This window comes from Camelus bactrianus, chromosome 6 (assembly GCF_048773025.1).
Source record: "Camelus bactrianus isolate YW-2024 breed Bactrian camel chromosome 6, ASM4877302v1, whole genome shotgun sequence".
Lineage (NCBI taxonomy): Eukaryota > Metazoa > Chordata > Mammalia > Artiodactyla > Camelidae > Camelus > Camelus bactrianus.
In genome coordinates, this window is record NC_133544.1 from 25,613,164 (window position 1) to 25,640,676 (window position 27,513).

General features: G+C 35.8%; 2 protein-coding genes across 6 annotated transcripts in view; one reads left to right on the top strand and one right to left on the bottom strand.

Annotated features, from left to right (window-relative positions):
• HEATR4 (HEAT repeat containing 4) overlaps nt 1–27,513 on the top strand; it is a 106,308-nt gene that overhangs the window by 19,842 nt on the left and 58,953 nt on the right. Inside the window, exon 1 of one of the 3 annotated variants that reach the window (XM_045522783.2) lies at nt 13,665–13,811. The exons of 1 other annotated variant lie outside the window; for it this stretch is intronic. The gene's annotated coding sequence lies outside the window, so the exon portion shown is untranslated. Of the gene's footprint in view, nt 1–13,664; nt 13,812–14,028; nt 14,226–27,513 lie in introns of those variants that run through there. One more of the 3 variants, XM_074365277.1, reaches the window with a different exon arrangement.
• Nucleotides 468–13,639, bottom strand: ACOT4 (acyl-CoA thioesterase 4). Of its 3 annotated transcripts, XR_012507463.1 has the most exons (5): nt 13,186–13,639; nt 12,071–12,273; nt 11,074–11,262; nt 4,164–4,286; nt 468–4,033 (listed from the first exon to the last, which is right to left on the bottom strand). XR_012507463.1 is itself a non-coding variant. In XM_074365282.1 (4 exons), the coding sequence occupies exons 1-4, from the start codon at nt 13,637–13,639 to the stop codon at nt 9,690–9,692; spliced, it is 1,002 nt and encodes a 333-aa protein (XP_074221383.1). In that variant the 3' UTR covers nt 6,489–9,689. The 3 variants fall into 3 exon arrangements, 2 of the variants coding, with proteins under 2 accessions (XP_074221383.1, XP_074221382.1); XM_074365282.1 differs by lacking the exons at nt 468–4,033; nt 4,164–4,286 and adding an exon at nt 6,489–9,845; XM_074365281.1 differs by lacking the exons at nt 468–4,033; nt 4,164–4,286 and having other exon boundaries at nt 9,703–11,262.

The following is a 27,513-nucleotide window of genomic DNA, read 5'->3' on the forward strand; positions in this document are numbered from 1 at the left end:
TGACTTGGATAAGATGGTTCTCCAGAACATTAGTCTGCCATCTTCTTGATCTGCTGGCTTTCCTAATAAAGTCGTTATTCCTAACCCCAACAACTCATCTCCCGATTTATCGGCTTGTTATGCGACAAGCAGAATGAGTTTGGACTTGGTAACAATATTGTAATGGATCTAGAAAGAAAGGACATTAGGGTTACGTGTCTCTCCCTTTGAGGGGCCTCATCCTTAGTCTTTAAGGGAAGGTTCCATACATTCAGTGAGATTAAGTTTAAGTGGAAAGCATAGATTTCAAGACAGCCACTTGTCTGGGTACAATAACTAATTCATCCTTATCCCAGTGAGCCCTCTTTTGGCTCAGTTTCCAGAACTTTGAAATATGGAAGTTACCAAACTGAGCACTTAAGAGAATTTTGCCCCACCTGCAGCTGTTACTAGGAAGTTTGAGAAATTAACTCAGATGCTACATCAAATACTTTTGTAATTTTATTAAATTACCAGTAAGCAATGACAAAATATTTTGCCCAAGCAACTGTTGTATGAACAGAATAAAACATTGGCTCACAAAAGTACATTCTTATTGGCCAATTCTTTATCACCAGCATCATCCATGCCTTGCAATAGCTCTAGCCTCTGACTATTTGGAAGATTAGTTATATGCTATAGAAGGATGTAAATCTTGGGAAAATAGGAATGCCAGTTTCTTTGCATTCTAGTGAACAAGTTGGTAATCAACAACCAACTGTTGTCTTGTCTGCTCCTCCTGAATGCGTTTTGCTATATGGGTGGAGTAATATGTTGTCTCCAACAGTTAAATTTTATTAATTTCATTTATATTCATAATTTTATATGATTGCCTTTAGACAATACAGATTATAAGCCCGTGGAAATGAGTTCAGTTTCCTAATTCCAGTTTAAATAGTCATGTACAAGTTTTTGTGTGTATGTAGTTCTCATTTGTTTTGAATATATATTTAGGACTGGAATTGCTGGGTCATATTGCAATTCTGTGTTTAACTTTTGAGGCAAAGCCAGAATTCCAAAGTGACTGCACCATTTTACAATCCCACTAGCAGTGTATGAGGGTTCCAATTTCTTCACACCCTCATCAACACTTCTTTTTATCTTTTTTTATTACAGCCATCTTAGTGAATATAAAGTGGAATCTCACTGTGGCTATATTTGCATTTTCCTGAAGCCTAATGATATTGAGCATCTTTTCATGTGTTTATTGGTCATTTGTATACCTTCTTTGGGGAAATGTCTATTCAGAGCCATTGCATGTTTAAATTAGGTTATTTATCTTATTAGGTTATAAGAGTTCTTTATATATTTTAGACACAAGTCCCTTATCAGATACATGATTTACAGATGTCTTTCCCCATTCTGTGGGTTGTCTTTCACTTTCTTGATGCTGTCCTTTGAAGTGCAAAAGTTTTTATTGTAAGGAAGTCCAACTTATTTAGTATTTTACTTGTGCTTTTCGTGTCATAATTAAAAAACCATTTTATTTATTTTTCTGCAATTGCCTTTTATATTCAATATTTTTCCTGAGATTCATCTATGTTATGTGTTGGGTCACTGTGGTTCATTAATTTTCACTGCTTCATCATATTGCATCTTATGAATAGTCCACAATTTATCCATTCTACTGTTAATAGACATTTTGATAGTTTCCAGTTTTTTTCTAGTACAAACAATGCTGCTATTAATATTCCTGTTTTTGTTCCCTGGGGATATATAAAGGGTTACTTTAGGATAAGTGTTCTCAGAGTTGGTCTACAGACCCCAGGGTAAGGGTCAAAACTACTTCATAATAATACTAAGATGATCTGTGCCTTTTTCACTGTGTTGACATTTGTACTGATGTTGCAGAAGCAATGACGGCTAAAACTGCTACTGCTTTAGCATTAAGAAAGGTGCTGTAACAAACAGTATACCATATGAGATCGCTCATATGTGGAATCTAAAACAAAAAACCAAAACAAAACATAAATACAAAACAGAAACAGACCCATAGACATAGAATACAAACTTGTGGTTGCCAAGGAGGCAGGGGGTGGGAAGGGACAGACTGGGATTTCAAAATGCAGAATAGACAAACAAGATTATACTGTATAGCACAGGGAAATATATACAAGATCTTATGGTAGCTCACAGAGAAAAAATTTGACAATGAATATATATATGTTCATGTATAACTGAAAAATTGTGCTCTACACTGGAATTTGACACAACATTGTAAAATGATTATAACTCAATAAAGAAATGTTTAAAAAAAAACCAAACATACAGTATTCCTCATCACCATGCACTAGCAAGAAAAAAAAGTCAGTTACAATTAGGAATTCCTTGATGAAGCTATAAAATGTATTAGTTTTATTAAATTTTCACCTTAAACATGTTTTTTACAGAAACAGACTCACCAACAGAAAAGAAACTTACGGTTATTGGAGGGAAGAGGGAGAAAGGGATAAATTGGGAGTCTGAGATTTGCATGTATACAATAGATAAACAACAAGTTTCTACTGCATAGCATAGGGAACTATTTTCAATATCTTGTAGTAACCTATAATGAAAAAGAATATGAAAAAATAATAAAAAAAGAATATATGTATGTATACATATGAGTGAAATATTATGCTGTACATCAGAAATTGACATAACATTGTAAACCAACTATACTTCAATAAAAAAATAAAATTTTTTTAAAAACCATGTTTAAAAATATTGTCTGACAAATTGAGAAGTATACATAAAGCACTTCTGTTGCAGAAAACAGTAAATAAGATAAAAATGAAAAATAAAAAATTTTAAAAAGAAAGCACTTCTGCTGCAACAGAAATATGACAGTTATCTTTTTTTTTTTAAATGAAGGTACTGGGGATTGAACCCACTCTACCACCGAGCTATACCCACCCTACCCACAACAGTATCTTAAGTAAAAGCACGTGTATGATGGAGTCATAAGCTGAACTAGCCACTTTTTTCATAGAACACGAATTTACTTGAAAGAATGATTGACAACTATGGTCATTAAAGCTTCGGTATTTGGCAGACATTCTTCCAAAAATGAGCTTAGTGAACCTGTCTCTTCAAAGAAAACAACTTTGTCATCAGTGATGAAATTTGACCTTTCAAGAAAAAAACTAGAATTTAGGAAAACCTGCCTTCAACCACTGTGAGCTTGACAGCTGTCTGATATTTAAACTTTTCTAAAAATAAGATCATTAGTTGTGTATTCACTAATGTGATTTTTTGATATTATATAATGAAATGTGTCAATACATCAATATGACATTCAGCAAATGCTCTCAGAAAACGAGCTGCTTGCAGAGTTCTGCTTTCCTCAGCATTCCCACCTTCACTCAGTCCCTGACCACAGAATTTCTTTTCTTTCTTGTCAGATCAACAAATGCTTTTATTTTTATTTTTTTAACATTTGTTATTGATTTATAATCATTTTACAATGTTGTGTCAAATTCCAGTGTAGAGCACAATTTTTCAGTTATACATGAACATATATACATTCACTGTCACTTTTTTTTTCTCTGTGAGCTACCAAAAGAACTTGTGTATATTTCCCTGTGCTATACAGTATAATCTTGTTTATCTATTCTACAATTTTGAAATCCTGTCTATCCTTTCCCACCATCTGCCCTCTTGGTAACCACAAGTTTGTATTCTATGTCTATGAGTCTATTTCTGTTTTGTATTTATGCTTTGTTTTTTTGTCTTTGTTTTTGTTTTTTAGATTCCACATATGAGCGATCTCATATGGTATTTTTCTTTCTCTTTCTGGCTTATTTCACTTAGAATGACATTCTCCAGGAGCATCCATGTTGCTGCAAATGGCATTATGTTGTCTGTTTTTATGGCTGAGTAGTATTCCATTGTATAAATATACCACATCTTCTTTATCCAGTCACCTGTTGATGGACATTTAGGCTGTTTCCATGTCTCAACAAATGCTTTTAGAAGATGTTTTATCCAGGAGTATTAGTTGTTTTTAGTGGGAGAATTGATTCAGGTAACTCACCTGGAAAAAAAAAGCCCATACATTTTTATATATTAGGATTTAATGTAGTTTGCTAGTCTGGACTCATGGTGGATTTTAATGTAAAATTAATATTGATCCTCTTACTTCCCAGTTTTTTTTTAACACTCACCGTCCAATTTCCTGATTGTTGATTCTCACATTTACATTTCCGGCTTTCATGTCTTCTCTGAGATTCAGACTTGACGGTCTGGCTCTCTACTCGGCATCTTCACTTGAATGTCCAACAGGCAAACTTAAAATGACAGAAATGGAAATCTTGACTTTTTTCACCCCAAATTTGTTCTTTCCTCAGGGTTCTCTGTTTCTGTAAATGGCAACACTATTCTTCCATCTGCTTACATGCTTGGGGGGGGGGGGGGAAGCTTGGAGTCATTCTTGGATTTTTTTTTTCATCCCACATTGTATCCATCAGGAACCCAACTGCTCTACTTTGCAAGGTATCCTGATCTGACCACTATACATCACCCGCACTGCTAGCACCCTACTCTAAAGTGATTCTCGCCTGGATGACTAAAGTAGCCTTCCAAATGGCCTCACTGCCTGAAAGCTAACACTGCCTACCTACAATTGATTCTCCATAGAGTAAGCAGAATGATATTTTGAAAGCTTAACTTAGATCACGTCATTTTCAACTCCCCATTGGCTTCCCGTAATCACAGGTATCCCCTGGCTACCTCTCTGAGCTCATTTTCTACACCTCCTTCCTTCTCCTGCTTGGCTTAAGACCAAGCACATGCTTCCACTGTGGTCTCTGCCTCTATCACTCCCTCAACCTGAAGTTCAACTCTCTCCCTCATCCTCAATCAGGTCTCTGTTCAAAGACCACCTATTCCTATACATGCCTTCCCTGACCCATTTATTTAAAATGTCACCTCCCTCATCATGTTCTAATCTTTTTCTGCTTTTTATTCTTCATAGCCTTCTCATTTTATTTTTTGACTTCCAAACTAGAATAAATACTCCTTGACAGCAAAGACTTTGTTAGCTTTGTTCATCTTTACCATGAGCTTGGAACTCTGCCTGCCACAAAGTACACTTCCTTTTTTTTTTCAGAGTACACTTTCAATAAATATTTGAATGAAGTTAGATGACTGAAGACAACACCAGAAAACAGAATAGAGAATAAAAGCTTTCTCATATCTTTGGAGTTCCTTTCAATAAGGTACTCAGCAGATTTATTTCCACTTGGCAAAATGAAGGCTATATTATGAATACCTAGTATAAATCAATTTTGAATATACATAGGGGATAAAGAGCTTAAACAGATTGGTTAAACTGGCTTTAATTTTCAGTAAGACTGGATTTCATTATTTATCAATGATAAAATTTTAGAACAAGGTTTAAACATAATTCTCTTATCTTATACTTTTACTTTATACCCTGCATATGTACCCACTGTCACTTGAGGTTAAGGTGTCCATTTTTAATTCTCTGATAGGAAATCAATACTATGCATGATCTAATACTTTAATTTTTAGAGTACAGAATTAAACATCATAGGATAACCAGCCTTCTTTGCTGTCCTTTATTGGAATATATAGCCCATTTACATTAGTGTAATTACTGAAATTCTTGAGTTTAAATCTACAACTTTATTACTTACTTTGTATCCTGCTTGTTCTCTACAAGTTTTTTCTCTTCCTTTGGATTAAAAAAAAAAAAATCCCATTTGCCTCCTCTATTAGCTCACTGTAATATTCTCTGTTGGTTTATTAACATCTAATATAAATCAGTATTTTTACCACTTTCTGGGAAATGCAATGATGTTGGAACACTTCACCTCCATTTACCCCCTCCTATATATGCTATTTATTCTATGTGTATTATTTATTGTTTGTTTGTTTGTATTGAAATGTAGTTGATTTACATTATATTAGTTTTAGGTGTATAGCATAGTGATTTAGTGTTTTTATAGGTTATACTTCATTTAAAGTTATTACAAGATAATGGCTGTAATTCCCTGTGCTATACCATTTATCCTTGTTGCTTGTCTATTTTATATAGGGTAGTTTGTAGCTCTTAATCCCATGTCTCTATCTTGCCCTTGCCTCCTTTTCTCTCCCCAGTGGTAACCACTAATTTGTTCTCTACATATGTGAGTCTGTTTCTGTTTTGCCATATATATTTATTTTATTTTTTAGATTCCACAGATAAGTGATAACATACAGTATTTGTCTTTCTCTGACTTCTTATTTCACTAAGCACAACATTCTCTAGGTAGATCTGTATTGCTGCAAATGGCAGAATAACATTATTTTTAATGGCTGAGTAGAATTCCATTGTATACACATAACACCTCTTCTTTATCCATTCATCTGTTCATGGACACTTGGGTTGCTTCTATGTCTCGACTATTATAAATAATGCTGCTTTTAACACTGGACTTCATATACCTTTTCAAATTAGTGTTTTCATTTTTTTAATTTAAAAATAATTTTAAAAAATAATGATTTATTAGAGTACAGGATCCAAAACATGTTTCTTAGAAAAACATTAAGTGCCCAAGTACCAACTTATACAGCTGACACAGGCTTCCTGGAGCCAGATGAAGCATTCACAAAGAAACACATTTAAAAACAGTCTAGATAAACATTTACATTAGGTTAGTAAAAGTAAAACCATCGTTTTTGGCTTTGATATTACTCTAAGAAAAAAGAAAATCAAACCAGAAAAATCAACTATTGTAACTCTCAGCATCCTCCACAGAGTCTTAGTAATGCAGTCATTAATATTAATGCCATAGTTTCTAATTTTCACCTTTCAATGAGAGTAGTGTAAAAGCTCCCAACCTCCGGCAGGCTGTTGTGAATGGTCACAATTTCAAATGCAAGTCCAAATTTTCTGACTTTGGATTGGACTGACGAGGAACATGGACTCTGGAAAACAGTGTTTTCATTTTTTCTGGATACATACCCCAGAGTGGAATTGCTGGGATCATCTGGTAAAGCTATTTTTAATTTTTTGAGGAAACTCCATACTGTTTTCTATAGTGGCTGTACCAATTTACATTCCCACCAGTGGTGTACAGGGGTTCCTCTTCCTTCACATCCTCACAAACATTTCTTATTTATAGGCTTTTTGATGATAGCCATTCTGATAGGTAGGTGTGTGGTGATTTCTCATTGCAGTTTTGATTTGCATTTCTCTAATGACTAGTGATGTTGAGCCTCTCTTCATGTGCCTGTTAGCCATCTGTACATTGTCTTTGGAAAAATGTCTATTCAGGTCTTCTGACAATTTTTTAATTGGGTTGTTTTGTTCTTTTTGATATTCAGTTGTATGGGTTGTTTATGTATTTTGGACATAACTCCCTTGTTGGTCATATATTTGCAAATATTTTCTTCCATTCAGTAGGTTGTCTTTTCATTTTGTTTAGTTTCCTTTGCAGTGCAAAACCTTTTAAGTTTAATTAGGTAACATTTGCTTGTTTTTGCTCTTATTTCTTTTGCCTTAGGGGAAGATCCCAAAATTATTGCTATGATTTATGTCAAAGAGTATTCTGTCTGTGTTTCTTCTAGAAGTTTTTTGGTTTCAGGTCTTACATTTAGGTCTTTAATCTATTTTGAGTTAACTTTTGTATGTGGCATGAGGAAATTGTTCTAATTTCATTGTTTTACATGTAGCTGTCCACTTTTCTCAGCACTAACAGTTTATTGAAGACACTGTCTTTTTGCTATTGTATAATCTTGCTTCCTTTGTTGTAGATTAATTGACCATAGGTGCGTGGGTTTATTTCTGGGCTCTCTATTCAGTTCCATTGATCTGTATGATTGTTTTTGCACCAGTACTATGCTATTTTGATAACTGTAGCTTGGTAGTAGTCTGAAGACAGGGGGCATGATACCTCCAACTTTGTTCTTTTCTCTCAAGATTGTTTTGGTAGTTCAGGGTCTTTTGTGTTTCCATATAAATTTTAGGATTATTCTACTACTGCTGTGAAAAATGTCATGGATATTTTGATAAGGATTGCATTAAATCCATAAAATAGATATTTTAATAAGGACTGTAGGTTGCTTGTATGGTCATTTTAACTATTAATTCTTCCAATCCAAGAATACAAAATATCTTTCCATTTCTTTGTATCATCTTCAATTTTCTTCATCAATGTTTTATACTTTTCAGAGTATAGGTCCTTCACATCCTTGGCTAAGTTTATTCCTAGGCAATTTATTCTTTTTGATGCAATTTTAAATGGTTTTTGTTGTTGTTGTTGTTGTTGTTGTTGTTGTTGTTGTTGTTGGCAAAGCAACAGATTTCTGCATATTAATCTTGTATCCTGCAACTTTACTGAATTCATTTATTAATTCTAGTAGTTTTGGGTTTTTTTTTTGTTTTGTTTTGTTTTTTAGTTTTCAGAGTTTTCCATATATAGTATCATGTCATCTGCAAATAGTGATAGTTTTACTTCTCTTCCAATTTGGATGCTTTTATTTCTCTTTCTTGTCTGATGCTGTGGCTAGGACTTCTAATACAATGTTAAATAGAAGTAGCAAGACTGTCTCCCAGACTTCAGACAATACTATAGAGCTACAGTCATCAAAACAGCATGGTATTGGTACAAAAACAGACTTATAGACCAATGGAACAGAACAGAGAGCCCAGAAATGAACCCACAAACTTTTGGTCAACTAATCTTCGACAAAGGAGGGAAGAATATACAATGGAATAAAGACAGTCTCTTCAGCAAATGGTGTTGGGAAAACTGGACAGCAACATATAAATCAATGAAGCTAGAACACCCCCTTACACCATACACAAAAATAAACTCAAAATGGATCAAAGATTTAAACATAAGATACAATAAACCTCCTAGAAGAAAATATAAGCAAAACATTATCATGAATGGATACTGAATTTTGTCAAATGCTTTTTCTACATCTATTGTGATGATCACGTGATTTTTATCCTTCTTGTTGTCAATGTGGTGTATCACATTGATGATTTGTGAATATTGAACCATCCTGTTAGGCCTGAAATAAATCCCATTTACTGTGGTGTATGATCATTTTTATAAATTGTTGGATTCAGTTTGCTAACATTTTGTTGACAATTTTTGCATCTATAGTCATCTAAGATATTGGTCTGTAATTTCTTTTTTTGTACCATCATTGCCTAGTTTTGGATTCAAGGTAGTGGTGGCCTTGTAGAATGATTTTGGGATTATTTCGTCCTCTTCAATTTTTTTTGAATAGTTTGAGAAGGATAGGTATCAACTGATCTTTACATGTTTGGTAGAATTCCCCTGTGAAGCCATCTGGTCCTGGACTTTTGTTTGCTGGGAGGTTGGTTTTTTAAATTACAAATTCAATTTCACTGCCAGTGTTTAGTCTGTTCAAGTTGTCTTTTTCTTTCTTATTTAGTCTTGGCATAGTGTATGTTTCTAGCCAGAAATGTCAAAGAATTTGTAATTAAGTTATAAAACTGCCACAAAGAATTTTTCTGTGATGTGTTAAATATGGTTTTCTTTGTATTTAAGTTGCTTGAGGTGTACGGTTGTTACGAACAGAATGTGTCCCTTCAACATTCATATGTTGAAATCTGAGACCCTAATGTGATGGTAACTGAAGGTAGGGCCTTTGGGAGGCAGTTAGGTTTAAAAGAGGTCATGAGTGAGACCCCCCCCCCCATGATGGGATTAGTGTCCTAATGAAAAGAGGAAGAGAAACCAGAGCTTCCTCTCTCTGCCAGTTGAGGACACAAGAAGATGGCAGGTGTCTGTAAGCCAGGAAGAGGCCCTCACCAGGAACTGGACCTGCTGGAACCTTGATCTTGGACTTCCCAGTCTCCAGAACTGTGAGAAAAAAATATCTGTTGTTTAAGCCACCCAGTCCATGGTACTTCGTTAAAGAAGCCCGAGATAAGACATTGTGCTTCTGAGATATGTGGCTTGATGTCTTCGTTAGTTTTCAAAAATTCTCAGCTGTTATCACTTCAAATACAATTACACAATACTTTGTAGACTTGATGTCAAGGAAAGTGAAGAATGATACCCCTAAGAACATGACAGTATGATTTTCCAAAGTCTGTTCTTTGAGTAAGAAGGAAAATAGTTCATAATCACTCTTGCTTGGGACAGAGTTTGGACTTAACTGTTCTAGAGCCAGATGATCCCCTTCTTACCCTAACTCCTCCTCCCAGAGGATTCTTCTCTGAGCTCCATGAGAAAAATTTCAGTCTGGCTTTCCCTCTGTCAATACCTCTCAGTATATTTTTGGTCAATGAAAATTCTACCCTGCTACCAGTAGTTGAAACAGTAGCAAACATTGGATGGCCATTGCCTCCCAGCAATGGAAAAAGTAACCCAGTACTTGTTCAGCTTTAAATCTCATCTGCGCTTCAAATTGTTAAGTAAAAAAATCTAGATGAAAACGCAAATGTTAATAGTGGGCATGCTTTTTACTATTTTGTATTGTATACTTCTAACTGAATCTTCTAAAATAGGTATGTGTTACATTAGGAAAATTAATGACAAAGTAACACTCAAAAATTTACCTGAAATACACCATTAATACCAGTGACATGAATTTAATGTTATCCAGGGGACAACTGATTCATATAAGATTATTAAACACAGAAATCTGACCTTGAATCCCTCATGTCAGTAACAGATCAATGCATTACAATTTGGCAGATACTCCCAGGTGTTTGCAGAAGAAGGTTAGAATTTGCTTCCAAGCATCTACCTGGGCCTTAGAATGAGCCCTGGGCTCCCCACCCCACATCACAGGTTTGTCCAATAATTTGTGCAGGGAAGCTGGGCACTTAGGGAAGTAAGGAGGCTCAATGTAATGGCCAGTCCCAGGGTAAGAGATGATCCAGGGCTTTTCCTTTCCATGGGCCTGTAAACGTTCTGAGGCTATCTGGGCATATAACTCACTCCTCCAGTTATGGTCATCCTGACCAACAATGAAGAGGATGGGCCCCTGGGCCTTTTCTATTGGAATCATGCAGGGGTTCTTACATCCCCCTACAATATCATTCCTTATATCTACAATGTCCAGGAGGCCTGAGAAAGCTACCTTCATTCTCCTCAGGTCATGGCCCAATGGCGGGATGCTATTCTCCTTATAGTATATGGCTTTGTCTCCACTCAACGCAGATCCATTGATGGAGACTGTGGCTGAGATGTTCTTCAAAAATGAGGCCATGGAGAGGCAAATATCAGCCCCTAAAGAAATGCCCAGAAGCCCAATGCCTGGGCCCTTTACCTGGAAGAAAAGAAGGAGAGTCAAGAATCTACCCAAAAGAAAAACATTTTTCTAAGTGCAACTAGAGATACTGTTAGCTTTAATTTGTGAATTAGCCACAAGAGACTCAACCTCAGCTGACAAAGGATTTCTTCCCACATAAAGAATATATTGCTGGACACATAGCAGACTAACCTTAAACTCCCTGGCAAATTTGGGAATTGGTTACAAATGTTCCAGAGAGTCTATCTGCTAAGAATGAATGTCTCATGGAGCCTGTCAAGTCCAGAGCCTCATTCAGGTGGAGTTAAAGAGTCATTGTTCCTGGGTATCTAACTGTGGAACCAAATTCTGTTCCAAGAGGTGAATAATTCATCAGATCTCATCTAAACAAATATTCACAAGTGATTAACTTTATAGAAACAAAGTAAGACTTCAGAGTCCAAAGGAATAGTTCTTAGCTTCTGAAATGGGTGAGTAGGTTCTCATCAAAATCTGAGAACATTCTCTGCTATCAGAAAAATATAGATTAAAAAACAAGAATGCAAAACTAAAAAAGTTAGAAACTCCACTTGCTTGCAAAAGGAGTTTTAGTATTACAACATAATTCCTGTCAATAAAATATCACATGAATTTTACAATGAATTCTGCATTGTTATTCCATCTGACAGAAAAAGTAGAGTAGGTACCTAAAGCTAAGGAATTCTCCAAAAGAAATCTCTGAGAAGGAAGAGTAGAGTAGCATCAGTGCACCTGACACAGGTGAGTGCAAAGTGACGCCCTCTCTGGAGGTATTTCTAGAGAGAATGATGAAGGACATTAGGCGAACCTGGGTGTGTTGAAGCATGTAGCACAGGGCTTCTTCAAAGTAATCGAGGTGTATGGTGTCAAATTTCTTGGGGAGATCTTCAAAGTCATAATAAGCTAGAGCCAACGTGGCAAAGCCATGACCAGCCAGAAGGCTGGCCCGATACTCCAAAAGGCCTCCTCCAATACCAAAGATGTCAATGATCCCTGGGAAAGGTCCAGGTCCTAGAGAAAGTAATATTATTAAAGGAAAGTACTATATAATTTAAACAATTTGCTTTCATTTTAGAGATGTTTCCAAATTATTTAGTGGGTTCCTGTGAATCAAAGGAAAGAAAACAGCTCCCTGAGTCTTTATTGAAAAGAGATACAAGTTCCTTATGTATGTGGCGGGGGGGGGGGGTGTCTACAAGGTACTTGATGAGTTTACCCTCCACATGAATTTATGTTAAATTATCTCAAAGGTTCTAAGAATCTTTAGTTGTAAGGGAGAGTAACAAAGGCTAACGAGTACATCATGGAAGGAGGAATTTAACGTTTTAGACAGTGTTGATTTGCAGTGTTCCTTCTGTTAGAGGTTGGACATAGAATTAAAAACTTAAAACAAAGCTCTATATTGTGTTGAGCCAACCCTTGGCGTTATTTTTGGTTCAACTGTCTACTTAGAGGGAAGAAAAAGAAATAGGCGAGGCTTTAGATGAGGAAGGCAGTGAAGTGTGATCTGCGATAGGAAAATAAAAGAGTGGGCAGGGGGCCCAATGTACTCAGGACACTAGGAAGATATGGAACTAACTTCCTTGACCATTATCATTTAGTGTAAAACCGATCAGCTGATGCGTGTAGAAATCTACAGGGTGATTATTAATAGCAAAGTGTATCTTAAAGACCCCGATCCAGTCTTTTCTTATCTGCATAATAACAATGCCCATTATATGAGACTAAATGAGATAATGCAAGCAAAACGCACAGCAGAGACGCTAACATACCAAAAGCCTCCATTGTGACTGTGAGGTCAGGGGATTTAGTCAACATCCCCTTCTCTGGCCCTACTCCCAAGCCAAACTCCCTGGGAAGTGGTATCTGAAACCTCAGCGGCCCAGCGAACACGCTCGCGCGCCCACAGAACCCCAGGCTCACCTGGCGGCAGGAAGAGCGTGGCGCGCACCCGGCCCGCGCGCACCGGCTCGCGCCGCACCCCGGGCGGCAGGAAGTCGCGCTCGTGCACCGCCCGGCCTAGGAGCCGCTCGGTGTCGGGCTCGTGGCCGTCGAGCACCTCCAGTTCCACTGCGAAGGGTGTCTGCACGTCCCGCTTCAGAAACCGCCAAAAAGGCTTCTCAGGCTCCAGAGCCCAAAAGAGCCCCATGGGCTCGAGCCCCGCGAAGCTGCCGCCCAGCGCGGGCGCGCGCCCCAGGTCCAGCCCGCCGTGGGCGTCGGCGCAGTAGCGCGCGTGGGCCCGGAAGAGCGCGCCCTTCTCGTCGCGCAGGGACGCGCGCAGCGTGACCCGCTGCCCTGGGGCCAGGCCGCGCACGGCGATGCGCACCGGCTTGTCCCAGGGGCAGCGGCCCTCCGGCTCCAGTGTCACTGTCACCATCCCAGCCTTGAGCTGGAAAGCGTAGCCTGCTCCTGGAGTCCGATATCAGCCGCGTGGAGTCCCGACGGGGTCAGGCGTCGTCTGGAGCCGGGAGAGGTAGATGGCTGAGCCGCCTCAGGAACCGGCCTGGGGCTTCAGGTCTGTGGACCCCGAGCCCCGCGACTCGTCTGAGGTAAAAGCACCAGGTCGTTCTCCGGGGCGGGGCATACAGGGATGTCCTAAAGTCCAGATGTGACGTCATACCCACCCGCGGTCGCCTTTCTTTGCCTCAAACCTCTCTCACTCGCAGTGAAACTTGTTGGATGGATTTGTGGTGAAGCCAGAGCTTTAGGCTGAATTCCAAAAATTCCAGCCTCTCCATGGAAAATGACACTTTAAAAAAACTTTTAATGCATTATGACATGCATATAGAAAAGTGCACAGATTCCAAGTGTATAATTCAATGAATTTCACAACCCAAACATACTTGGGTAACGAAACAGAGGGATCCAGAAACATCATTAGCAGCACTCCAGAAGGCACCCTGTTTCCTGCTCCAGACACTTGCCCCTCCTCCAAGGTACTCTATTCTGATTCCAACAAACAGGTTAGTTTTTCCCAACTCTGCATTTTATGGTAATGAATCCTTCAGTGTGGATCTCTACAATGGACAGCAACATTGTGGTGAAATATAATGAGTTCTAGCTCTGGCTTCAGCCCTGACTAGTTCTGAGGCCTTAAACAAGCTTATTATCTCTTTAGATCTCAAGAGTTCTTGTGAAAGTCTCTTATATGGGGATCAAAAGTGTTAGTGTATGTAAAAAGTCTTAGAATAATGGAAGCAAAATGTCACGTTTGATTTCCTAGTAGCCAGAGATTGAGCCCAAGGGTGTTTTCTTTCTCATGGTCTCCAGATATTTGCCATAAGTTTGTGTACTGTTTTTTCACTTCCTTTTAAAGGAAAAAACGTATTTTTCAAAACATAGTAAGCAGTAATGAAAAGTTAACAATGTGGAATGATACTCTCTTCTCTTCCATTTGCTACTTCCCCCAAAGATGAGGGCATCCAATTAGATTTTGATTCTGAATGTTTAAAGTAGGTAAACATATGGGAGTGTGAAGACAATGGAACTATTCTTTTTGTTGTTATTCGTTTGCTTTTTAAAAATTAAAAGCAAGTTATGTATTTTTGTATTATTTTTCCACTTCAACCACTTTTTAAAATATAAATTTTAATTTAAAAAATATTAGTAGGCATTATTCTTGAAAAAGCTTTAATTTACAGTAAAATTGAACAGAAAGTATAGAGAATTTCCATATCCCCTTTTCCCTTCCCACATAATTTCCCCTATTATTAATATTTTGTATTACTGTGGCATATTTGTTACAGTGGATGGACCAATATTGATACATTATTATTAACTAAAGTCTAAATTTAAATTAGGTTATATAGGCATACTTCTTTTTATTGCTCTTTGCAGATATTGCATTTTTAAGCATATAATGCTATTGCACATTTAATAGACTATAGGATAAACATAACTTTTATATGCACTGGGAAACAAAAAAATTCATGCAACTCACTTTATTGCAGTAGTTTGGAACCAAACCTGCAGTATCTCCAAGGTATGCCTGTACTGGTCTAAGAAATTGAGAAATGAATAATGTCATGTATCCACCATTACACCAACCTACAGAATAGTTTCATTGATCAAGAAATCCCATATGCTTCACCTATTTGTCCCCTCCACACCTCTGCTGGCAACCACTGACATTTTTGCCTTTTCCAGAATATCATATAGTTGAAGGTGTACAGTATGTAGCATTTTCATATTGGCTTCTTTCACTTATCAATATGTATCTAACCTTCTGTCATGTTTTTTTGAAACCTGATAGCTCATTTCTTTTAATCACTGAATAATATTCTATTGTATGGGTGTACCATAATGTGTCTATCCACTCACCTATTGACCACATCTTTGTTGCTTCCAAGTTTTGGCAGTTATGAGTAAAGCTCTTATAAACATCCGTGTGCAGTTTTTTATGTGGACATACGTTTTCAATTTATTTAAATACCTAGGAGAGTGATTGTTGGATCATATGATAAGGCTGTGTTTAACTATGTTAGAAATACCCAACTGTCTTCCAAAGTGCTAGTACCACTTTGCATTTTCACCAGCAATGAATGAGAGTTCCTGCTGTTGCATATCCTCTCCAGTATATGGTTTGGTCAGTATCTCAGAGTTGATTCATTCTAATAGGTGTGTAGTAGTATCTCATTGTTATTTTAATTTGCAGTTCTTTAAAGACATATGATTTTGAGCATCTTTTCATATGTCTGTCATGTATATATCTTCTTTGGTAAAGTATCCATTATTTTGCCCATTTAAAAAAATCAAAGTATAATTGACCTACATTATGTTAGTTCCAAGTGCACAACATAGTCATTTGATATTTCTATACATTATGAGATGATCATCTCCATATGTCTAGTTACCATCTGTCACCATATAAAGTTATTACAATATTGTTGACTATATTTCCTATGCTGTACATTTCATCCCTGTGACTCAATTATTTTGTAATGGAAGTATGTACCTCTTATAATGTCCCTCACCTATTTCACTCAAGCCTCTACCCCCTCCCTTCTGGCAATCACCTGTTTCTTCTCTGTATCTATGAGTCTGTTTCTGTCTTGTTTTGTTTGTTTCGTTTTTTAGATTCCACACATACATGAAATCATAGGTATTTGTCTTTCTCTGTCTGATACATTTCACTTAGCATAATACCCCTTGGTCCATCCATGTTGTTGCAAGTGGCATGATTTCATTCTTTTTTATGCTCAGTAATATATATACTACATCTTATTAAACCATCATCTATTGATAGACATGTAGGTTGCTTCCATATCTTGACTACTATAAATAATGCTGCAATGAACATTAGGGTGCATTTCTCTTTTTGAATTAGTGTTTTATTTTCTTTAGAAAAACACCTAGAAGTGAAATTGCTGGATCATATGGGCATTCTATTTTTAATGTTTTAAGGAACCTCCATACTGTTTTCCAGAGTGCACCAATTTACATTTTCACCAACAGTACATGAGGATTCACTTTTCTCTACATTCTTTTCAGCACTTGTTTTTGTTGTCTTTTTGATAATAGCCATTTTGACAAATGTGAAGTGATATCTCATTGTGGGTTTGATTGTCATTTCCCTGATGATTAGTGATGTTGAGCATCTTTTTATGTGTGTGCTAACTATCTGAATGTCTTCTCTAGAAAAATGTCTGTGCAGATAGTCTGCCTATTTTGTATCAAGTTGTTTGTTTTTGTCATGTTGAGTAGTATGAGTTCTTTGTATATTTTGGATATTATCCCCTTATCAGATGTACCATGTGCAAATATCTTCTCCCATTCAATAGGCTGCCTTTTCATTTTGTTGATAGTTTCCTTTGCTACCCCAAAGCTTTTTAATTTGATGTAGTTCCATTTGTTTATTTTGTTTCCCTTGCCTGAGGAGACATTTTAAAAAATGCATTGTTAGGACCAACGTCAAAGAGCATACGGTCTGTTTTCTTTCAGGAGTTTTCTGATTTCAGGTCTTACTTTTAAGTCTTTAGCCTTTTTTTTAGTTTATTTTTGTCTATGGTGTGAAAAAGTAGTTCTGTTTGATTCTTTTGCATTAGCTGACTGGTTTCCCTAACACCATTTACTGAAGAGACTATCTTTCCCATATTGTATATTTTTGTATCCTCTGTAATAGGTAAATTGACCATGTAGGTATGAGTTTATTCCTGGGCTTTTTATTCTGCTTCACTGATCTAGGTGTCTGTTTTTATGCCAATACCATGCTGTTTTGATGACTGTAGCTTTGTAGTATAGTTTGAAACAAGGGCACATGATACCTCCAGCTTTGTTGTCCTTGCTCAAGATTACTTTGGCTTGGGGATCTTTTGTGTCGCCACAAAAATTTTAGAATTGTTTGTTCTAGGTCTGTGAAAAATACCATTGGTATTTTGATAAGGATTGCATTGAATCTGTAGACTGTTTGGGGTAGTATGAACATTTTAAAGATATTAATTCTTCCAGTCCATGAGCACAGTATGTATTTGTATTTATTTGTGTTCTCTTCAGTTTCTTTCCTCAATATCTTATAGCTTACAAAATACAGCTTTTTCACCTCTTTGGTTAAATTTATTACTATGTATTTTACTTCTTTTAATGCAATTGTAACTGGGATTTTCTCTTCATTTCTCTTTCTCATAGTTTGTTGTTAGTGTATAGAAAAGCAACAGCTTTAGGTATTTTAATTTTGTATCCTGAAATTTTTTTTACTGAATTTATTAGTTCAAATAGTTTTTTGGTAGTTTCTTTAGGATTTTCTATATATAGTATCACATCATTTGTAGACACTGAGTTTTACTTCTTCCTTTCCTGTTTGGATGCCTTTTATTTCCTTTACTTGCCTGATTGCTGTAGCTAGGTCTTCCAATACTATGTTGAATAAAAGTGGAAAGAGTGGGCATCCTTGTCTTTTTCCTGATTTTAGAAGAAATGCTTTCACATTTTGAACATTGAGTATGATGTTAGCTTCAGTTTGTCATGTATGGTCTGTATTATGTTGAGGAACCTTCCCTCTATGTCCACTTTTTTGAAAGTTTTTATCATAAATGGATGTTGAGAGAAAAGGTTTTTCTGCATTGATTGAGATAATCATGTGATTTTTATTCTTCAGTTTATTAATGTGGTATATCACATTGATTGATTTGTGGATATTGAACAACTCTTGCATTCCTAGGATAAATCCCACTTGATCATTGTGTATGATTCTTTTAATGTATCATTGAATTCAGTTTGCTAATATTTTGTCAGGAATTTTTACATCTATGTTTGTCAGTGATACTGGTTTATTATTTTCTTTTTTGTATGTGATGTCTTTGGTTTTGTCAGGGTCATACTGGCCTGTAGAATGAGTTCATAAGCCTTCACTTTGAACTTTTCAATTTTGGGGGATAGTTTGAGAAAGACGTTAACTTTTTATTATTGTTTGGTGAAATTTTTATTACTGACTCTATTTCATTACTGGTAATTGTTCTGTTCATATTTTCTATTTCTTCCCTATTCACCCTTGGGAGATTGTGTTTTCTAGGAATGTACCCAGTTCTTATAGGTTTTCCATTTCATTGGCATATAATTGTTTGTAGGTATTACATATGATCTTTTGTATTTTTGTGGTTACAGTTGTAACTTCTTTTTCATTTCTGATTTTATTTACTTGGGCCCTTGTTTTTCATTTTTTTCTTGATGACTCTGGGTAAAGGTTATGAATTTTGTTTGTTTTCAAGGAACCAGCTCTTAATTTTATTGATCTTTTCTGTTGGGGTTTTTTTTTTTTTTTTGATATGTCTATTTCATTTATTTCTGCTCTGATCTTTATTATTTCTTTCCTTCTACTAACCTTGGGTTTTGTTTGTTCTTTTTCTAGTTCCTTTAGGTGTAAGTCTAGGTTGATTATTTGAGATTTTTCTTGTTCCCTGAGGTAGGCTCTTATCCCTTTAAACTTCCCTCTTAGAACTGATTTTGCTGCATCCTGTAGATTTTGTATCATTTTCTTTCCATTTTCATTTGTCTCTAGTATTTTTCAATATCATATTTGATATCATCACTCATTGGTTGTTTAGTAGCATGTTGTTTAGACTTCATGAGTGTTTGTGTTTTTGCAGTTTTTTTCTTGAAGTTGATTTCTAGTCTCACACCATTGTGAGTGAAAAAGATGCTTGATATGTTTTCAGTCTTATAAATTTATTGAGACTTGCTTTGTGGCCTAGCATGTAATCTATCCTGTAGGATGTTCCATGTGCACTTGAAAAGAATGTATATTCTACTGCTTTTGGTTAGAATGTTCTATATATGCCTTACGTCCATCTGCTCTAACATGACATTTAAGGCCTGTGTTTCTTTACAGATTTTCTGATGGGATGAGTTGTTCATTGATGTAAGTTGGGTAGTAAAGACCCATGCTATTATTATGTTATTGCTTGCTTCTCCCTGTATGTTTGTTAATATTTGCTTTATGTATTTAGGTGCTTCTATGTTGGGTGCATTATATTTACAAGTGTTACATTTTCTTGTTGGATTGATAACTTTATCATTATGTAATATCCTCCTTTGTCTCTTGTTACAGTCTTTGTTTTAAAGTCTTTTTTGTCTGATACATGTATTGTTGCCCCTGCTTACTTTTATTTTCTATTTGTATGGCATACCTTTTCCATCTCATCACTTTCAGTCTGTGTGTGTCCTTAGATCTGAAGTGAGTCTCTCATAGACAGCATATAGGTGGGTCTTGTTATTTTACCCATTCAGCTATTTTGTGTCTTCTGATTGAAGTATTTAGTCTATTTACATTTAAAATAATTGTTGATACATGTGTACTTATTGTGATTTTGTTAATTGTATTCTGGTTATTTTTGTAGTTCTTGTTTATTTCTTCTTTGCTCTCTTCCCTTGTGATTTGATGACTATATTTAGTATTATGTTTGCATTCCTTTCTTTTATGTATATGTGTGTCTATTATAGAATTTTCTTTGTGGCAGCCATGAGGTTTATTTATAGAAATCAACATATATCTGTGAATATTTTAAGTTGCTGATCTCTTAATTTCAGACACATTTTACCACACTGCATTTCCCCCCACACACATTTACTGTTTGTGACATCATACTTTACTTCCTGTTGTTTTATGTATATTTTAACTATTTATTGTGGCTATAAGTGTTTTGACTATTTTTGTCTTTTAACCTTGAAATTAGCTTCACAAGTGGTTGATCTACTACCTTTACTGTGCCTTAATCAATGAGATTTTTTCTTTCACACTTTTAATATTTCTAGTTGTGGCCTATTTTCTCCTTAGAGAAGTTTCTTTAATATTTCTTCTAAAGTAGTTCAGTGGTGCTGAACTCTTTTAGTTTTGCTTATCTTTTAAGCTCTTTATCTCTCTTTCAAATCTGACTGATAGCCTTGCTGAGTAGAGTATTCTTGGTGGTAGGTTTTTTTCCTTTCATCATTTTAAATGTATCGTGTGACTCCCCTCTGGTCTGCATAATTTCTGCTGAATAGTCAGCTGACATTCTTAAGGGATTTTCTTATTTGGTACTAGTTGCTTTTCCCTGCTGCTTTTTACTATTGAATTGATGAGTTCTTTGTATATTCTAGATACAAGTCCCTTACATATATGTGATTTGGAAATATTTTCTACCATTCTGTGAGTTGTTTTTTTAATTTTTTGTTATCCTTTGATGCATAAAAGTTTTCAATTTTGATGTCCAATTTATTTTTCTTTTGTTGCTTATACTTTGATGTAAAACCATTGTCTAATACAAGATTACAAAGATTTACTTCTATATTTTCTTCTAAGAATTCTGTATTTTAGTTCTTAAATTTATGTCTTTGATCCATTTTGAGTTAATTTTTATGTATGCATATGTAGGATTGAAATTAATTATTTGCATATGGATATCCTGTTGTGTCAACACAATTTGAAAGACTGTTCTTTCCCCCTTGAATTTGCTTGGCAACATTGTCAAAAATCAATTATCTGTAAATGTGAGTATTTATTTCTGGAATGTCAGTTTTATTGCATTGATCTTTATGTCTCTGCTTGTGCGTGTACCATTGTTTTAATTACTGGTGCTTTCTAGTAAGTTTTAAAATTGGGAATTATAAGTCTTCCAGCATTATTCTTCTTTTTCAAGATTATGGGTTTCTTAAATTTAATAGGAAGTTTAGAATCAACTTCTCAGTTTATGCAAAGAAGCCAGCTGGAATTTTGATGGAGATTACATTGAATCTGTAGATTAATTTGCAGAGTATATTAGTTTGCTAGGGCTGCCAGTCACAGACTGAGTGGCTGAAACAACAGAAATTGACTTTCTCACAGTTCTGGAGGGTAGAAATTCAAGATCAAGATATCGGCAACTTTCTTTTTTCCTGTGGCCATGAGGGAAGAATCTGTTCCAGGACTCTCTCCTTGGCTTGTGGATGATGGCTTTTCCTTTGTGTCTTCACATGGTCTTTTCTCATGCATATGTGTATCCTATTCTCCCCTTCTGATAAGGACACCGGTCATATTGGATTAGGGCCTGCACATACGACCTCATTTACCTTAACTACCTCTTTAAGAGCCCTATTTTCAAATACAGTCATATTCTGTGGTACTGGGGATTAGAACTTCAACATATGGTGGGTAGTGTATAGCTTAGTGGTAGCATGCATACTTGGCATGTACAAGGTCCTGGGTACAATTCCCAGTACCTCAAAAGAAAAAAAAAAAAAGAACTTTAGCCTACGAATTTTGGGCAGCCACAATTCAGCCCATAATAGGAAGTATTACCATCTTAACTTAGACTAACTACATTAAATAAGACTTAATAGTAAGTCTTCTGGCCCATGAAATGGGATATCTTTTCATTCCTTAGGCCTTCATTATTTTTATTCAACAATGTTTTGTAGTTTTAGGGTCTGTTTTTGAGAAAACCCAAGCATAAATACTCTCAAACTAAGAAAATAACTTCCTACATTTTCTTCAAATACTTTTATCCTTTATATTTTGAAGTGATCTTATTAAGTACAACAGAGTTGTTGTATCTTCTTGGTAAATTGAACTTTTTAAAAAAATCATCATCTCCTTTACCTATAGAAATACTTTTTTGCCTTGAGTTCATTTGGACTGATATTAATACAGCAACACTGGTTTTCTTTTTTGTTAGCATTTGCCTGATATATCTTTTTCTCGGTTTTCCGTTTTTATTTATTTTATTTTTTTATTTTTTTTGGTATATCTCCTAGAAATGGCTGAAGCTAATTTTTTTTTAATTCAGTCTGATAACCCATTTATGTTAACAGGCAAGTTTGATCCATAGATAAGTATTGTGATTACTGATATATTCAGATGTTTCTATCATTTTATTGTGTGCTTTCTCTGTGCTTCTTTTGTACTTCTTTCTTGCCTTTCTTTCGATTTGATAGAGTTTTCTTTTTTCTTGTGTTCTCTTCTATTCATATGTAAATTAAACCTTCTTTTAGTAGTTACTCTTGAATTTTTGAAAATTTTATTTTTCAAAATAAAATATTTTGAATGGTTATTTTAATGGTTACTCTTAATATTTTAACAGAGTGTACAGATAGTATCTTTACCTTTCTCTTGAATATGACAAAAATCTTAGAATACATTTGTCCCTCAGTATCTGATTGGTTTCAGGACCTGCAAGGATACCAATATCTGTAGATGCTCAAGTCTGTAATATAAAATAGCATAATATTTGTATATAACCTATGAATATCCTTCCATATAGTTTAAATCATCTCTAGATTACTTGTAGTACTTAATATAATGTAAATAGTTGTAAATACAATGTGAATGCTATGTAAATAGTTGCCTGCATATGACAAATTTAAGTTTAGTTGTTTGGAACTTTCTGGGATTTTGTTTTTTTCCCTCATATTTTTGATCCGCAGTTGGTTGAATCCAACAGATGCAAAAACCATGGAATGTGGAGGGTTGATTGTACTTTGACCAACCTTTTCATCTTTCATATTATTGTTGCTTCCTGTTTCTATGTCTTTAATATCTGCTTTTATTTTTTTTTATCGTGCCTTCTTTCATTTATATGGTTAAATTTTTTAAAGTTTATTGAGTTGAATGATTATTTCTTTTGTTTTTCTTATATACTAACAAGTTTATTTAGGCTATAGTTTTCCTCTGAATACTAATATGGCTACATGTGTGATGGTTTTATATGGAGTACTGTTGACCCTTGAACACCTCAGGGTTTGGGGGCACCAACCCTGCATGCAGTTGAAAATGTTAGTATACCTTTACAGTTTGTGCTTTTTATCATGTGGTTCTGCATCCAAGGATTCAACCAACAGTGAATGGTGTAGTTTGTGTTTCTGAAAAAGATCCATGTATAAGCGGACCTGCACAGTTCAAACTTGTGTTATTCAACAGTTAACTGTGTTTTCATTATTGTATCATCATAATCTTAAAATAGTTTTTAGCTTTCTATTGTGAGGGAAGAGCCGGGCTGGGCCTACTCGTAATTCCAAGTGTAACAAGTGTCGGATTACTGATCTGAGTTCCGCTGGGCTAACTCATAAATCTAAGTTAATAAGTGTTGGTTTGCTGATTCCCTGCTCATGTTTTTTTTGCTAGCCAGCTGGATTTTCAGAGAGACATATCTGGCCTTGAAATGTTAGTTTGCTGCCTCCCTGCCTCTACTTTTGTGATAATGATGCTGCTAAAAGCTGTTCCATGCCTATTGGCCAAATACCCCAAGCTTGTAATTAACCCTATAAAACCTCATGCACACGTCTTGGAGGTGCTCAGAGCTTCGGAGCAGAAGCCCCTCTGAGCCCGCCGGTGTAATAAATCTGAGTACTCCAGCCCTCCGAGTGGTGCTTGTTTCTTGGCTGGCCTGTCGTTTCCGTAACATTTCAGCTCCTTTTAAATCCAAATTATTTAGAAACAGCTTTTGTTTTAATTGAAAAATCTACACTTTTCCCAAGTAATTTCTGCAGTATAAGAGTAGGAAAAGAACTTAAAATGCAAATCAGCAGTCTTCTTTTCCACCCCTCCTCTGTCATAAAGTCCTGTGTTCTTTGAGCAACTTCTTTTAACTATCTCTATTTTCTCGTTTCACTAGTTTTTATAGTTATCTCTGTTATATTAAATACTATGCCTATTTCTCTATTTCTTAATTCGTGCATTTTAGAATTATTTACTGTCTGTGAACATTCTACTTGCTTTTTCTCCTCCCAGTGTTTGATAGACGTATTGTTATTTTCAGTTTTTCTTTTGGTTGCATTTGTAATTTTAAATAATATATTTGAGTCTTTATTTCTTGTTTCATCAACTTTCAACTAAATGTATGACTTTAGAAGATAGACACATTAGCAACCCCTATGTTTTCCAAAGTGATTTAACTTCCACTTTTCATGTCTCCAAGAAAGGTGTTAATGCTCCAAGTGGATTGTAACCTTTAGTTTATTTCTGATTTTCTTGAATGGTATTTAGAGAATATAGTCTGCATCATTTCTATTCTTGAGATTTTTTTTTGAATTTTTTAACATTCTGTGCATTGTCAACTTTTTAAATATCCCAAGAGTGTTTGAAAAGAACGTGTGTTATCTGTCACATACAGATGGGAACAAAGTTTCCTACTCTCTTTCTCTCTCTATCTGTCTAATCAAATTGATTATTTATGTAATTCATATCCTCCATACATTTACTTGTTTATCTTATGTCTGTCAGTTTCTAAGTTTAAATACAAATATGATTATTGTAGATCTTTCGATATCTTCCCGTATTGTAAAATGTTTGCTTTATATATTTGAAACTATATTAGATATATAAATATCTGTGACTGTTCTATTGTCTTGCTGGATTGCATATTTTATGAGTACATGGCTTCCGAGAATGAAGATTGTATTTCCCCATCTCTCTTGCAGCTTGATGTGGACATGTAACGAAGTTCAGATCAATTGGGTAGAGGCAGAAGGAGAATGTGAATGTTGGGGAAAGTATTATCATGGAGACAGTGTGCCCTTTTCCTACTCCTTTCTTCTTCCTGCTGGCTGGAATCGTACATGATAGCTGGAGCAGCTAGCTTTCCTTATACCATGATGTGAAAGCAGAGCCTGGGTGCCTGACACTGTAGAAAATAATCCTTGCAGTGTACCACTTATCTGCAATTTTCATGAGAGAGAAATTAACATCTATCTTGTTTAAGCCACTCTTTGGGGGATTTTCTGTCACTACCAACAATCTCTAATGCTAATGCTCTTTCTAAATTCTGTTCTAATAGTTGGGGTCTCCCCAAGCAAGTCGCATAAAACTAAGGAAATTATGCTAACTTAGAAAGGAGGTTCAGATGCTAGGCAGCCAAAGAAATGATAAATTATCCACTTCATTCTGATTGGTGCAAGGTGTTTGGGGTGAACTACAAAGTTAAAGGGAATAGTCCTTAAAAGAGATCACCCTCTTTTGACACCACTTGTAAGTTTGGGTGAGACAAAGCTTCCCAAAACTACCCACAGTTTCAGTAATTTTCCTAGCATTACTCGCAGAACACAATGAAAGCCATCATATTCCTGGATATGACAGGAAAAGATACGTACTAAAATCAGCCAAGGGAAGATGTGTACAGGGCAGAGTCCAGGTCAGTTCATAACATGGAGCTTGTGTTGTCCTCTCCTGTGGGGTCAAGACGTGTTACTCTTGGCCTTGATGTAGAGTACTTTGCACAACCAGGAAGCTCACCTGAACCCCAGTGTTCAGAGTTTTATTGGGGCTCCATTACATAGGTGTGGTTGATTGACTGCGTGGTTGATCTCAGTCTTAAGTCTGCAGGTGGACTGATACCCAAAGCACCTGTTCTGAATCACACTATTGGTCTTTCTGGTATGGCCAGTCCCTATGCTAAGGTGTGGACAGTGCCGATCCTAAATCATCTAGTGTGACGCAAGGCCTCTGGGCAAAGGTACTGATATCAGGCATAACATTCGGATAGCCTAGAGATTAGCCGAGGGTAAAGGTCATGCCTCTCTTTTGGTAGTGTTGATTCTTCAATACATAATTGGGAATTTTTTATGAATTTCTTTTCACTTCTGTACAGAGCCTTTTAATCTGAAGCCAGAAGTTGTCTGTACATTCTTAGCCTCATCTCATGTGACCACATGCATCCTGAGTATAGAATTACTTTATTCTGTGGCTGTGTTTTCTCTTATCCTGAATTCTTAAAGCTAAGTAAACTTGGTGCTGAGCAAAGCCTATTCTGTTTTGTAATTTGTTAATCTAAAACCAACACCACTGGGGGTGGGAGAGGGATAAAGAGTTTGGGGTTAGCAAACACAAACTACTATATATAAAATAGGTATACAACAAGGTCCTACTGTATAGCAAAGGGAACTATATTCGATATCTTAATAATAAACCATAATGGCAAATAATATGAAAAAAATATATAACTGAATCACTTTGCTGTATACCAGAAACTAATACAACATTGTAAAGCAACTATACTTCAATTAAAAAAAAAAAAGACCATTGCTGCTAGTAGAACACAGTGTGTGTTGCAATCTTCTCTGCCTTAATTTTTTCTCATACATTTCCAACCTCTCGTTTTAGCAAAATTATGAGAGATTTTCTTAACTCTTCCTTCTGAATTCCTAATTTGGCTGTTAGCCATTGTCCGTTTTCTTTTTTTCAGCTCATCTACTGAATTGTATATCTCAGCGATCATAGTTGTAATTTCCAATAAATTATTTTTCTCCGATTTTTAAAAATTTTCTTCTCTTCCAGTAAAATATTCTCAAATATAAAATCTGAGGATGTCAGTGAGGATTTTTTTCTAAATTATATGTGGTTCTGTGGATTATCTGTGTTTACTCCTGGGTCAGTGGTTCTGTTTGCTCATTGTATTCCTTATGGTTCATGCTGTTGGTTTTCCTCATGGTCCATTTATATTTATGAATGAAGGGTTAGAGTCATTGGTTTAGATAGCTTGCATGTTTCTTCTGCAGTTGTAGAAATCTTTTTTCTCCAACAGGCCCCTTCCTGAATGGCAAGTGACTGTAGGTTCTATATAAATGTATGAGGTGTATTAATGTCACTAACAGGCTTAACTTCAGGTTTCTGAATATGCTGGCTCACTGGGGACAACTCCCCTGTCCTATTTTTAAAAAAGAGGACTTTATTCTTTTTTTTCTTGAACTGGAGGTATTTAGTTTAGTCCCCCCTTTGGACAGATCTGCCTCCCCCTCCTCATTGTGGAGATTTGAAGCCTGTATATTTACCAGTAGGATATTCCCCCAAGCAAATTCTTCACATTTTATTGA

Excerpts from the sequence above, each read along its gene's own strand:
- ACOT4 (XM_074365281.1), bottom strand. The coding sequence starts at position 13,639 with ATGGTGACAGTGACACTGGAGCCGGAGGGCCGCTGCCCCTGGGACAAG. Across the intron at positions 12,274-13,185 it reads CACGCTCTTCCTGCCGCCAG|GACCTGGACCTTTCCCAGGG; the intron begins GTGAGCCTGGGG and ends TACTTTCTCTAG. Across the intron at positions 11,263-12,070 it reads ACATGCTTCAACACACCCAG|GTAAAGGGCCCAGGCATTGG; the intron begins GTTCGCCTAATG and ends CTTTTCTTCCAG.